The 14,936-nt window shown below is 42.9% G+C and overlaps 1 protein-coding gene across 11 annotated transcripts in view; it reads right to left on the bottom strand.

The window, feature by feature from the left end:
• Nucleotides 1-14,538, bottom strand: part of ARSJ (arylsulfatase family member J) — a 90,667-nt gene extending 76,129 nt beyond the window's left edge. For 9 of the 11 annotated variants that reach the window (XM_046940573.1, XM_046940575.1, XM_046940577.1 and 6 more), the window contains exon 1: nucleotides 12,939-13,825. In XM_046940573.1, coding sequence (XP_046796529.1) covers nucleotides 12,939-13,306 — 368 coding nt within the window. In that variant the 5' untranslated portion in view covers nucleotides 13,307-13,825. Of the gene's footprint in view, nucleotides 1-12,938; nucleotides 13,826-14,016; nucleotides 14,158-14,453 lie in introns of those variants that run through there. The other 2 variants (XM_046940580.1, XM_046940581.1) reach the window with 2 other exon arrangements.
• Between the last annotated feature and the right edge of the window lie 398 nt (nucleotides 14,539-14,936).

Here is a 14,936-nt window from a genome sequence, read left to right as displayed (position 1 = left end):
TCGTAGGCTTAGCACTACCTCTGTACAGTTCCCGCTCCTCCTTGTTAGGATCACCTTTTCCAGGCTTAACATACCACAGTGATACAACGGCGCAGGCTAAATATCAACTATTTATTGGAAAATCTCAGTTGATAGAAGGCTTTTAAAGTGTTCTAAAAATATTTTCAGGACTGTGTAAGGACTATTATCTATGATAAATCTTATTATGTATATAATTCTGTGGTCAACTACAATAAATCCAGCTTTAAAAGACTCTGATAAGTATAAATATTCTTGCCTTACGGATACAAAACCTACATGCCAGTAACTGATGAACATAAATGTAAATTCTGTTCCTGTCTGAAAGATACATCAAGCTTGCAACTCAGCCACAAATACCTGGACAATTAGGGAGAGAATCAAACAACGGGGTGATTCCATTCTTTCTCGTGGAGAAGAGGTGGCTTGGCTTCCCCTTTCTTTGATGCTGGAGACAGGATAATGGGAAATGCAAAAAAAAAAAATGGATTAAGTCTGGGCAGCTGAACTGATGGGTCTTAGAAAGAGACATAAGACTCCAAAAGCACAACCTGGTGGGCCAGTCTGCAGGAAAGCCTGGATGACATCTGAGAGGCTACAGAGGCTTAGAAGTGATTCTCAGACCCTAAAAGGCTCAAGTTGTGGTGTTGGTTTATTTTTGCTTTGCTTTTCAATTTTATTTTATTTTACTTTGCATAGTGCAAAAAAAGGTCAGAGATGCATCCTTAAGAATGGGAGGAAAATGCTGCAGAGAACCTATATTACTGGGGACATGCTTTTCCCGTAGTGAGATGGGAGACTGCAGAAGGAACCTGCAACTGGGTCAAGTTAACCAATGATAAACTTCAGAAATCTTCCCTGCTCCAAACATATTACAGCAATGTCCTAAGAAAGTTCACTGATGCAGATGTGCAAATTGAAGCCTGGACACGTGCTTTCTGCCTGTGGCCAAAAAGGCAAATCAAGAGAAGATTTAGATCAGGACAGATGTGGAAATCCTTATAGCATCCTCTAACCACTATCTCACCTCTCTTTTAGCCCCGCTAAATAATCTTGCCATTGTCCTCCTTGAAAGCATTTTACCTGTTAAAACTCTAATTTGGCTTTTCATTTGTTACTTATTTCTTCAGCAAGGTAAAGCTCAAGGAATTTCATTCAGGACATCTTACATAAGGGAGGAGAGGTCCTATAGTTTAACAAAGGCACTTTTAATCACCTCCTCGGAGATGTCCATTTACCTCCACTGATCACATAAGTAAGTCTGTATAGGATCCCAACTGTGGTATATTCATTTGTATCTAAGATACCTGAAATAGGGCATGCACAATGGCTTAATTACTCCCTACAGAACAGACCTGCACAAAAAAGCTGACTTTCCTGGTGCCATGGGATTTTCAACTATCGCCATTTTACACCAAGCTTTGCCTTATGAAAATTCATGTCTGGCATGAAAATTCCAATTTGAGAACATTCTAAATTTTTTTTTTCTTTTCTATTCCTATGTTCCATATAACTACATAAATAATCATTCTAATGCAGAAACTCACTCTTTATTTACAAATACCATCAACCTAACTGCATTCAGTGCTCAGCAGAAAAAAATATCCATTCTCACACAAGCACCCCTACCATCATGTCTGTGCTAATCTAATAACATATGTATTTTTAAACCCACATTCATCACGAAAGAAACACGAACCACAAACCAGCTTTCTCCTAACTAACAGGCCAGGAAGGGGTTTGTTCACCAATTGTCTTTGTACGTAATGGGTGCCCTCAACTCACAGGCAGGGCTTCCCAACACAGGAACCTGGGCAAAGGACCCAAGCCCACAAAGTAAAGCCCATTTCCTTCATGAACGGTTAATGCCTCTTCACGCTGTATCTGCTTTTGACCCTAATAACATACAATGATCAATAGTTTTCTAAGAACCCAAAATGCCAGAATAAAAACCAACAACTACAGCATGAAATCATTTCAACTGGAAATGCTTACTACATTTTTTTTTTCCTGTAAAATGTCTTAGACTTGGACATTAAGGAAAACAAAATAACCCACAAACTTAATTTTGCCTTAGGAATGTTGACTCACCAAGCCTATTGGTAGCAAAACATATGTTTTCGCTACTGAAGTGAGCAGATAATGACTCAGTTACACAGAGGAAACTTGTTGAATAACACAGTGTCATCTTCTTACGACAGCTTTCCAGAGTCAAAAAGCACTATAAAGACTTGCACAGAAAAGCTACACCTCTACAAAGAAAACTTCTAAATCAACTCATTGTCGGAGATCACCACCGGTTAACAAATGCAGTGTAGGAGACAACAGCTGGCACAAATGCAGAGTATTAGACTTCAAGGTCACCTGAAGGTCACTCTTAGTAGCAGCAGGCAGAGTATCAAAAAGATGCTAAAAAAGCCACTTGGCTCCTGCTGACAATGCTGATAAGAGCCTCCGGGTTCATACAGAAGCCATTAACACACTACTTGAGCTACATTTTCCTGACTGAAAACAGCCAATGTTTTGTATGGCAGAAATATAATGCACTATACAGAAAGATCCCAGCCCAAAATCAACAGAAACATCTCTACTGAAAGCATCTATGAAAACATTTGACTCCTCCAAGAGCCTGCTGTTGCTGGACTCCATCTGCCACCAACTCAGATCTGGCAAAGGTTTATAAGGAGTAGGTAAAGAAGTGCCAAAATTTCAAATTGCCACGAACAAAACAGAAGCTGGTAACAATGGAAACACAGTGCATAAACCATGTAATGGTCTGAGATGGCAAAACTTAGTAAACGTTGAAATCGACAGAAAACCTACAGACTCCAAGAGATGCTACGTGAGGTTTCGCTGTGGGAAACACATTACTGCCAAGGGTTGTAAAAAATAATCTGTGACGCAGTAAAGACTCAACAAGGCTGTAATAGTGCCAAACAACATCACCTAAACTCTTAATCTTTACATAAGACTGCATCATGGTCAGAATATGAGCAAGTATGAGCAAGATGTCTGAATATTCCTGAGCTCATCACGGAGGCTTACTCTTTTTCACCTTAAAAGACTATATATTCTGCAATGTAAAAGGGCCACAACCACTTACTGGCAAAATTAAGAACCAACAAAATGTTACCTTCCTTGTAGCCTCACATATGGGCTCACATTCTCATTTTCCTATTAAAATGAATTCCATACTGTAATAGCAGAAACGATCAGGTTAAGAAGAAAGATGACAGAAATAAATCTCACAAATTGTAAAGCAGCTTCAAGGAAGTACGTAACTGACACATGTAAGCCTCTGTATGTTTAGTAATGTATATACTTCCTGTGCGGGTCTGGTGAAAGTATGGGGAACAGTTGAGACTTCCAGAAATAATGCTAAATTTAGTGCTGTTGTATCCCCACCAGTATGCTGTGGTCTTGGGAAAACATGATTTATTAGGGCCATGATAGTGCTGACTCTGAAGAGAGTGTGCTCAGGCTGGTTAAGAAGGCCACAGACCAAACACTTAAACATTCCAAATACTGTGTTGTTTTTTTTTCTTTTTTTACCAGGAGCAATTCTACAGGGTAGAAGCAACACTGAAGTAATTTGCTCCTTTCCCTGCTCCAAAAATATTTGTTGTGGCAAATTAGCACCATAAAATACTTTTAGGCTGGAAGGGATTTATGGAGGTTATTTGGTCCAACCAAATTTTAGTATGAAACGTCAAGTATTTTTAATTATTAGAAGCAACATGTTTTAATCTTTTCAACATTTGAATGTTTGATAGTGGAAATTTTCAGTTTTTCACTGTCAACCACAAAGACTGCCCATATGCCACCACACTGCGCCATGATGCAACAAATACTTGAGGAAGATAACCTGACAGCACTAAATAATCACATATTAAAGCATCTTTGTCACGTGGATCTCTGCACAAAATGATAACCTGAACATTCAGTATGTACAAAAGAAGCTGAAAACCGTCTGCTGATGTTTGCAACTTTAAGCAAGGTCTGTGGGATCTTCCTTTGCACTGCTTTCAGTATCTTTTATAGCTTCCAAATACTGGAATAAACACCTCTATATTTATGGTTGTAAGCATTAATAACCAAATACATTTCTATTACTTCATACAGACCTTTTAAAGCAGGCATTGAACTGCTTTTTCCAAGAACATGAGGTGTGGGAATGCACTTTTGGTGCCTGACATGACAACCGTGAGGAACTCTGTGCATTTTCTCACATTCCTCCCACTCCACATGTGGGGACCCCACAGGCCACACTTGCTGGTGCCATCAGTACAGAGCACCCTTCCCCATTCCTCTGACACCTGTGCCCAAGGTGTGAGAAACAGCTGATCTGTGGTTCACAAACAACTATCTCAAATTCTACATGTCAAGGCAGTGAGATCACAAATTCTACATGTCAAGGTACAGAGGTCTTACTGAATCAGGCATTCAAGCATATGAACAAACAAGCAAACAAATAAAGGTACAGATTTGGTTCTTACACATCAATTTTCTGCCCTAGGTTGAAAATAAAGTCTTTTGGACACAGCACACTGTATTAACGTCTACTTTCATGCTTGTCATCTATTACAATAACTCTGGGATTATTTCATTTCATAGAGAAAAGTATTCAGTTATCTCACTTTTGTCTTCTAACTCTAGCGCCGCGTTCTTTCTTTTTTCCACCCAAACTACAGCTTGATAGGGCGGTGGTAACAGGCTGAATCAATAGGTAGGTGATAGCTGACACAGTTAATTAATGTGTTACAAGTGCAGCTGAACTAGAATCATGAAACATGTTTTACTTATTTCTTAATATGAGCCGGCAGGTACAATAAAGTTCACTGTTTAAAATTCTTCTACTTTATCACAGGCCATAAAACGTCAGAAGTCATTTCAGCCAAATCTCAATGGTTAAAACATCTTTTACACCAATATTTTAAATTTGCTCACCATTGGTGTTATCTTGATTTCCTCCTGAACTATTCAAATTTCAGCTGAACAATTTACATTTACGAACTAATGTCTCCAAATAGATGTTCTGGGTTTTAAGTATGGTAACTAATAAATTGGGTAGTTGTTATAAAAAGACACAGAGAAGACAAACAAATCCTACATAGGATAACACGGGCACAATGTTTATGTCATAGCATGCCTATTAATTTAATAATCTAAGGTCAGTGAAATTACCTCATCTGTTCTTAGACATACATTATAAAACTAAGTAAATTCACCTCATGGTAGAAAACCTGACAGTGAAACAATACAAATAAAGGCAAAAACTATAGGGGAAGGAAAGGGGAAGCACAAAGAATTGCAACTAAGGATTAATGAGAAAGCAGTACCAATTCAGACCTCAGACCAGAAACTGCACCAGTCCATAGTAGAACATGAAAAAAGCAGTGTGATGTACCATGCACGAGGAGGCAACTGTTTGCATCAAGCTGTACCCCCTAGAAAACATCATTAGTTTAGATCCTTATGGATTCCACAGCAATTTTTTTTTTTGTATAAAAATGAATTCATGTCAATTGCTACAGTACATGAAAAAAAATACTTAAATCCCCCAAATATGGACTAATTTGTCAAAAAGAAAAAGAGAACTGAAAAGATAACCACAAGTTCCATAAATCTAATGCCTTAAGTTTCACCTGCTCATCTTCTTTGACATGTGTTGGTATAAAGCAAACGTTTATATCTTTCATTAATCATATTTTATCATGTATTTTGTGTGCTTGTGCATGTATCAGGGAAATATTATTCTAAGAATATGAGATATTGTAAGAATGTGCTCAATTTTATGAGGACTGCTTTACTAGATGTACATAAACGAGAACAAAAATTAGAGGGACGTTTGAATTGCATTCAAGAACGATCAAACACTTCATAAGTTTAAAGAACTACTTTAAAACAACATTGCATTAACATGTTCAGAGACCCTGATAAAACAAATCAAACAGAAAACTGATTAATACTCAGAAACACAGAAAAGATCAAAACTAGAACTAAGATGCAGACAATGATGAATACATCTCCCTGGGTCTGACAGTGCCACCAGGATAAGTGCCACAAAGACCACAGACAGAAACATCTCTCTCTTCTGTACCTCATAAATCTGAGAAATCAAACAAGAAGTATTCCAATGAATGTCAAAATTTTAAGTCCCGCCTAATCTGACATTATTGGAAACATTATTTGGCTATTATGATGAAGACAGCAAAATTCCCTCATCAATTTAAACCTAAGTTTACTTTGATTATAATTTCGCTTTTCTCTTCCAACTCTGTACCTCAGCCTCCTCAGAGCACTGCTGATTGACAATCGAAGACTCTGTAAATTTATATCCAACTGTGTTATTTAACAGCTGCAGTTTGTATACACTGGACAATGAGAAAGGCTAATCTGTTGCCATTATCTAGTTAATCACAAATCAAATAATGCTACCATTGCCTTATAGTCACATACGCAGTGGACCAAAAGTATTAAATATGCTTAAAAAACACAAAAGAAATATTTCCTGAAAGCGATGCAAGGAAAAGTTATCACAACCTGCACTAAACTTTGCTACTCCTTTCATGCTATTTTTTTTGAATCTTTATTGTTCGTATGTAGTTTCCTTTCCTGCTCTTCCCTCCAAATGTTCCTTTTTATAGCACATTAGTAATTACAAAGACATGAACAGGCTTGGAGTTTCAGTTGAAGGCTATGGGAGCATTTCACAAACTGCATCTAATTTTCTGCAGAAAGAATACAGGAGAGCACTGAGGGAGAATGAAAAAAGAAGAGGAAGCCCTGGCATTTAATTATTTATTCGTTCTCTCTGTATGCTGCATATACATGGCCAATGTCATCCTAAGTGCAAGATGTATAACAAGAACATGGAAAAAGATACCTCAACATGTTTGGCAGCAGTCCCACAAACTGTCAGGAAAGAAGTCAGCAGAAATAAATGATCACATACCACAAGAGTTATAAAGGCCTAGGGGGAAAAGATCTTGAAAATTTTCAGAGAAAATCAGAATATGAAAAAAAGGAATTTCTGGAAGAAAACTGAACTTTCACACAGCCTACTTTATCTCAGACCAAAAACAGAAATAATTTCTAGTGTGTTGTTTTAAAAGTATTTTATGATCGTTCTCCTTCGGAACACCTTCTGTAGTTAATATATGAGCCAGAGAAGAATATGAACTGGAAGAGAAGCCACCCAGTTCAACCCTCTCCCCAAGACAAATTCAACTTCACTATGTCATTCCTGACATATTTGTCTGTCTGTTCTTAATGACTGCCATCAAAGTAACTCAGCAATTTCCCAAAGCAAGCTGTTCAGGGTTTCACAATCATTACCATTTGAAACTTTTCCCTACCACCTAACAAGAAGTCCTTTCTTACAGAGCAAAAGCCCTTTAGTTGTAGTACCATTCACCATGACACTGAAAGCCCTCCTCTTTGCCTTAAAGCCTTGATCTTAAATTAGTGAAGACTTGTCCTGTCCCTTCTGATCTTTCCTCTGAAGTTATCTTTTTGAGATACCTGCTCACCCTCACAGGGACTCTACTCAATTTCGCACAGTGCTCTGGGACAGCAATGCCTTGGTTTGGACACCAGTGCTCCAGCAACAGTGCAGAAGGGGTGCTTCTCATATCCACCAGGCTTCCCTGTTACACAAACCAGTTTGATGCTTACCTTTTTTCTAACAGCACAACATGACTTTATATTCAATGTCTGGTTTGCTATCTTTCCAACTACTTTTCTAAAGAACTGCTGTTTAAGCAGTTGTTCACCATTCTCTGCTTTTGAAGTTATTACTCTTGCTCCAACAGCTTCTTCCATTTGTCACTATTGAATTTAACTTTGCTTTTCCAGATTATTTGTCTAATAAGTCAAGATGATTTTCAGTATTACTGCAGCCTCTTAAATCTTGGTATTTCCTTCTTTGCCACACATTTAATCAGCACATTTAATTTTACTGTCCAGGTTCTTAATGAAAACAATGACCAAAATTACACTCGAGACCAATGACTGCCAAATCTCTTTACATCAGAGCAGATACAGTACAAGGCCATCTCTTGACATTCTGGGCAGACATTTTGCAATCCTTCCTACTTTATTAATTACAAATATGATGGAGTGTTACTCACAGTATTTCCTCCTCTAGAACAATAAACTTTTTCTGAATGTGCTGATAACAGAACAGCAGTAGAAACCACCAGGGTCTCTGTGCTGGGACCAGGCCAGCGTGCCGTGGTTGTGGGCCTGCCCAGCACTCAACTGCTTTGAAGTTCAGCCCTTGCAAAGAGGTCTGACAATATGTGGCCTGGGGTCCTTCCTCCACTTGATAGTTCACCAATGCCCAGCTGGTTCAGGGCTCACACAGGGCACTGAAGAGCACAGACCTCAGATCTTTGAGACCCTCCCTCTCAGGACACAGAAAATAACTTCTCAGTCATGGATGGTTGTACTGGATCTTGCTCAGATCAACCAAACAGCTGAGAAGATCACTTCCTATGCACCCAGGAGGCAGGAGGAGAGAAGGTGTATCGAGAACCTGAACCCTTGGACTAGAATATTTCTGTTTGCTTGCAAGTCAGCTGCACTGCTTTCAGTTAAAAATATTTTAAACTTTCTTCTATTCTACTTGTCAAAATAACTCCTAGTTTGCTGAGATCTTGTCATTTTTAATGGTGAATGACATACAGCTACAGTCATGCCTAGATGAAAACGCATACTAACAAGTAATATATACATATGTGTATGTGTATGTATGTATTACTTATACAGTTATCGAACTCATATAAAATTATTACAGCCTATTTCTGTCTCCTCTGGATGAGCAAGTTCTCTGTATCGCATTTTGTCCCAGGGGAAAAGGGATTTATTTCCCCAGACCTTCAACATTTCTCAACATCTTCCATCTCCACATTCTATCCATCATGCAGAGCTCATTCCTGAGATTAGTGTAGAGCTTCCATGATTCATAAGTACTCACTGTAAAAGGGAGTTCAGATTCTTTAGTGATCTGTAACCCTGGCTGTGTACCAATTTCTACAAACACAGATCCCCATACTCTCGTGTACGTCAGAAGCCTTCCTGTGGCCCAAAAGGATTCCAGAGCACTTAATAGTCCTAGTTGATTGCTACAAGCCTGCCAGTCCGGAGAAAACCAGGGACACAGAAGTGGAATTAGTTATCTGCTGCCTTTGTAATGCAAAAAAAAAAAAAAAAAAAAAAAAAGGATGACATATTTTGACTAGATTCCTTCTATTCTAATCCATCTTGTTTCTCAAATTCCTTTCCTAAATGAAGTACAGTCTAGTGAATGCAACTACACTGCATAATATAGATCTAGGTCAGATAAACATCTGTTGAGGTAGCTAAGCTTACAGTCTTTTTGTCTCACCAGCTCAAAGAAATACTTCTTATTTTGGTTATGATCTTTCAAAATTCCTTTAAAAACTTTGGGAAAATGTCCATACTAACTATGCTTTAGTAACCCTTCCTTTTAGAAGGAGGTGACTGTTTTTGATAATGTAAGAAATTATCTAAATAAGCAATACCACATCTAACCATACCATAGCAGATTAACGGTGTACCTTCTATCTCACCTCAGACAACTCTTACACACAAGTGAAAAAAAACTTCACGCATAATCTTAGATTTTCTTTGTATGCTACATAACCCTGTAGTGTTCAATAAATCAAGATCATCTTAAACTCTACTGGCAGAAGTAGTCTACAGGAATAAGAAGTCATCAAGGGCATTGAGCACAGAGATACAACAGCTAATTCAAGAAGTGTTTCACCACATGCCAGCCTGTGCTGGCATCCCAGCACTAGTTTAAAGCTATGCATCCCAACCCATTCTGCTGGAATTATTTTCCTTATTGAGGCACGTCTATTACTTTTAAGGAAGAAGCTAAGAAGAATACTGTGTCATGCAACAGAACTGGTCTGGAAGACGACTACGTTCAAACTTGCCTACAGACTTTCTACAATTTATCAGCTGTTCAATAATTCTTGAGCGCATGCAGCCCGCTGCCCTGCTGAAACCAGCACAAAGCAATAGCAGGAAGTCTTCAGAGAGCACTGGCTATCAAATTCTCTAGCCAGCTGCAGGAGCCCGGGCAGGAACTATGGCAGTCCCAGGATAGCTCAAGGAGAAGCAAACTCTCGGCCAGGTCACTTGTGCAGCTGCAGAGGAAGGGCTGCACTGCTTCCCAAGAGTCGCCTCACTTCCCTCCCTGTTGTGGCCCCAGAGCAGCCTGCCGGGACAGCACATCACACGTGGCAGCCAGCCCACTGGCTCACACATTTCTTCCCTACTCCCAACACAGCTCAGCTGCAGCCCCCTCCCTGTGCCTTTAAATATGGCACGAAATAAAAGCCGTGGAACCCAGCCTCATTCAGCCTACGGGAATTTGACAGGTAACGGTGGAGAGCAAGAATTTAAAGGAGGCCAAAGAGTCAAGCACTGGACATGAGAAAGTAAACAGAGGCAACGGTGAGAAAGACAGACTTACCAGCTGCAGTGCTGTGGATAGCATGAAAGGAAAAAAAGTATTAACCTTACTTCTTTAACCTTCCCCCCCACAGTCATTCACTAGCATGGAAGAGCTACCAAAAAAGGGTCTCTTTACTAGTGTAAGCCTTAGAGGGACTGCCTGGAGACCTACAAAGAGTTTGGAGCATTCAAAGTCTCTTTGCCTGAAGTCTCTTCCACTTGGCAACCTGAGCCAGGGCTCCCTAATGACTGGTTTACACAAGTCCCTCTGTTTTCCCCAGATCAATCAGGTACCTTTTGGAACGCGCTACGCAGTGTGTGCGCTGGGAGGCACGGAGCATCCAGGTGGGCCCTCAGTGAACGAATTGGCTTGAACTAACATATTCTGGAATTCAAGAAATAACAGCACTTCTCCTGAATTAAACGCTTCTGAGTCCTGGCATTTTAATTAAGGTACCTCTGCTTTCAGAGTAGTTATCACCAGCATTTATCTTGAGCCATAAGAGACTGCATCCCTCTGGATCTGCCTTGTTAATAGTTTACTCGAACCTATTAATCCATCACCATTTCCTCCGTTATTTCTCAGTCGTGCAGTCTTTTCTCTCCGCTGCTTTTATCCTCAAAGTAGAAAAACATCAAAAAAATGTTCTACGGTTTTCAGAACAGCAGACTGAGAAAATAAAGATGAAGCATTTTTTTTTTCCTATAAAAGGTTCCAAAACCAAAGTAGGCAGATTGTCAGAATTATTTCCGCCTGACAAGCTGATGAACAAAGTGGGTTCCTTAGAACATGCCTACTGACTGCTACCATGTATTTACACAGTAAACGCTCTGCAATGGAGGATCAACATAATTAAAGTGAGGTATTGCTACTCCTTCATTTTACTTAGCACAAAGACAACCTCTGCAGCCTCCAAGAGCCAACGCAGTACCCTGGCTTCCCCGGAACCCAGTTCTCCCATTCCTCTGACCGCTGACTGAGTCATTTTGCAGCATAACATTCCCTTTGTAAAACACTGGTTCCCAAACCACGGTCCTCAGAAAGCTGGCTGGCTACATGCTGCTGGCGCTGGTCCTCACTTCCAACAGCTGCATGGCTTTAAAGACAACCAGGATGCATTATACACTTTCCTGGTACTAATTTCCCACGTTAGATGCTACGTTAGTTGCTGCAGGGCAACTGCGTTCTTGTGAATGAGCGAATATGTGCTTCAAAACAATTCTAGGGTTGTCCACATGTGGGGGGGCAGAGGAAAAACCATGGGAAGCCTTGCTCTAGATATCGTGTCTGTCCTCCATGCAAATCTCACTTATCCAGAAAGTCTGGAACTGGAGCGAAACCAGGAATTATCTCCAGCTCTACCATATGGAGATGCAAGACACCAGGCCAGTTGCTTGTTTTATTTAAACATGTGTTTCTTTTACCAGCAGTATTAACATTGCTTTGTTCCTGTTTATATTTAAAGAAATGAGAAAATAAACTAAGTAACTTTTTTCCTCTCGCTCCATTTTTGTTCTTTTAAGAATTCCCTGTTCCTGTCAGTGAGTTAAGCTAAACAGAAACAAGGCATTCTTGTTCCAGAGTAAATGTGTCCACATTTGGAGTTCTTTGGGAACTATTCCTACAGCTCAAATTCCTGTTGCCATCGGCCCCTCTCCTTAAATCTTAGTAACTTTCTCAGGTAAAAAGCCCTGAGGTTGCGTTGTTTGCTTAATAGAACACGGTAACACACAAACTACCAAAGGCAGCAAGTTACACAATACCCACCCGCTGCTCTTACCATTGCCCCTATTTCAGGGGCACCAGAGAAAACTTTCCAAATGTTTGCAAAGTGATGGCTGCATTATGATAAGAGGAATTCCATAGCCCAGAGGGTCCTAAGAGTTTGGAGCCCTTGCATTCATCCTCACATGAGGCATTGTGGAACCATCCCATAAACTCAATGCAACCCCCAGAGGGAATTTGCATTAAGGTGAGGCTCAGTGTGACCCACAAGCCAATGCGCAGGCTGCAGTGCGTGCAATGACACCTCACACCTTCACTTCCCTAGCACGCAGCCCTCCTCAAAGTCACGCCAAAACTGAACAGCAAATCCTAAGCTGATCACTTTGCAGTACCGGCAACATTACTTGACAACTAGCACGTATGTTAGCAATGCAGTAAATGTACATGTACCACAACACTCTGCTAGGGCAGCTCACAGTGCTGAATTCTTATTGGCTCTCAGAGCTCAAGTTTTATCTCACTATTTCAAACACATAAGAAAGTCCATTTTGCTCGAGGCTTTTAAACGAATCAGAAAGGCACCCTTCTGCCCACAGGGTAAGGCAGAGGCGTACCTGACTGGGTTCGACCCAAGAGACCCGGGTTCTTTTCAAGAGGAACGGCGTTTCAGCCTGTGAGTTGAAGGACGAAGCGGTAAACTTACTTTCCAGTGATAAATTGGCTTCTGGATGGTGTGCACATAGGCTGAACATAATAGTTCTCCAGTTTAACCCCTTCAGCGGCTAGCTTGTCCAGAGTGGGCGTCCTGATCTCCGAGCCGTGGTACCCTACGTCTCTGAAGCCCTGATCGTCAGCCAGGATGAAGACGATGTGCGGCTGCGAGCTGGGGGCGCCGACCCCCGGCTCCTCTCCCAGCGCCGCCGGCGCCTCTCCGGGGCCGCGTCCGAGGCTGTCCCAGGACAGGTAGCCGTAGGTGAGGAGGCTGAGCACCGAGAGGCCGGCCAGCACCCCCACCGCCAGCATTTTCCCCTTGCGGAGCCGCTGAGGCCAGCTACACCCACCGCGGGCCATTCACCTTGGCTGGAGCGAGAGCGAGACGGAGGAGAAAAATAATAACAAAAAGAAAAACATACACACACACGCAAAAAAAAAAAAAAAAAAAAAAAAAAAAAAGCCACCCGAGACCAAACCCAGCAGCCTGCGAGGCGGGGGCAGGAGCCGTCAGGGGCCCCGCCGGGTGGGGGAGCGGAGAGGAGCCGCGCTCATCGCGGCCACCACCAACTTCGACAACTCCAGCCGCTGCCGCGAGAAAAGCGGCTTGGGCCGCCCTGCCCGGCGCTGGTGCCGGTGCTGGAGCCGGGGCCGGTGCCGGCCGGGTGGGCAGGGCCGCGCCGGGGGTCACAGCACCCTCGGCCCGCCTCCGGCACCGCGCCGGGGCGCCGCTGCCGGCCCGTCCCGGGGCCGGTGCCCATGGCGAGGCGAGTCGGGGCGCCCCGGCGCAGCGCCGCCGCCAGCGGGCCGGGCCGGGCCGGGCCCCGCCGCCTCCCCCGCGCCCCTCCGCTCACAGCCGGCCGCGAGGCGCCCTCCGCCCGCCCCCTCCGGTGCTGCCGGGCCGCTCCCTCCCTGCCTCCCTCCCCTGCCCGCCTCTCCCCTCCCCGCCGCACGGCCCCGCCGGAGGCAGCGGGACCCCGGCCCCGAGCCCCCGCCCCGGTCCCTCCCAGGCGCGCCGCGGCAAGTTGTGGTTCTCTCCTTCCCGTCCCTCCGGCCTCTCCGCACCTCACCTCCTGTCCGTGCCCCCCGCCCCAAGGGTCCCGGGGTGCTGGGCAGCCCCCAGCCGGCCCCAGCCGAGCGGTGCGAAGCCCCCGGGGCAGCTCAGCGCGGCTCCCGCTGCTGCCATCGCCCTCAGCCTGGCTGCGAAGGGCAGCCCGGGCCGCCGGCGGGTCCCGCTTCTCCCTCCCAGAGCTATCGATAGTTGTAAGCGTTTTTGAAATCACCGCAAACATCTGGAAGGTATGAGTGTACCGGATTTGTTTTCAGCCGCAAAGCAGACCCCAATCCCAAACCCTCCAATTCTGGTAAGACTGTGGCGAATGCGAGGAATGCTCCTTTTCAAAGTACTATCATTTCTTAAACTTTATGTTGAAGCATGAATGTGCTGCACTTGCAAAATGCAACTTCCCCCTAGTCCCGAAAGACACCGAAACAAGCAGAAACTTACATTCATGCGTGATTACGCTAAACTGAAGTGAATATGCAGGTCTGACCTGTCTAACGTGAGTCATCCCTACAGGAACAACTTCTTCAAACTAGTTTTTCTAACGCATTAACTCTTAACCCACCACCTAGACTAAGGCACGTGGCTGCTGTGCCCCAGCTCAGCCCCACTAACCCCACACTGGATGGTATTCCTCTCTGATCAACGTTTCCATCTCACTTTTACACGCTGACTGTAGCACTGAAGGTTTGGTTTGCACTGTTGCCTCACATCTTCTGCAAATCACAGGAATATTCTTGGACCTTGGAATAATTGGCACTGCATGATAAAATCAGCTGGAATAGCTGCTCTAATGAAAAATATCTAATATCAGCTTTACCATATCGTAAGAGGCAGCACAACAATGGATTTAATGGTTCCGCTATTAGATGTCGAAGGTTGGTGCATGTTCTTCACTTACCTTTAGCAACATCGTTCAACACAGGT

The sequence above is a fragment of the Gallus gallus genome, chromosome 4 (genome assembly GCF_016699485.2).
Source record: "Gallus gallus isolate bGalGal1 chromosome 4, bGalGal1.mat.broiler.GRCg7b, whole genome shotgun sequence".
NCBI lineage: Eukaryota > Metazoa > Chordata > Aves > Galliformes > Phasianidae > Gallus > Gallus gallus.
This window is presented reverse-complemented; position numbering and strand designations above follow the sequence as displayed.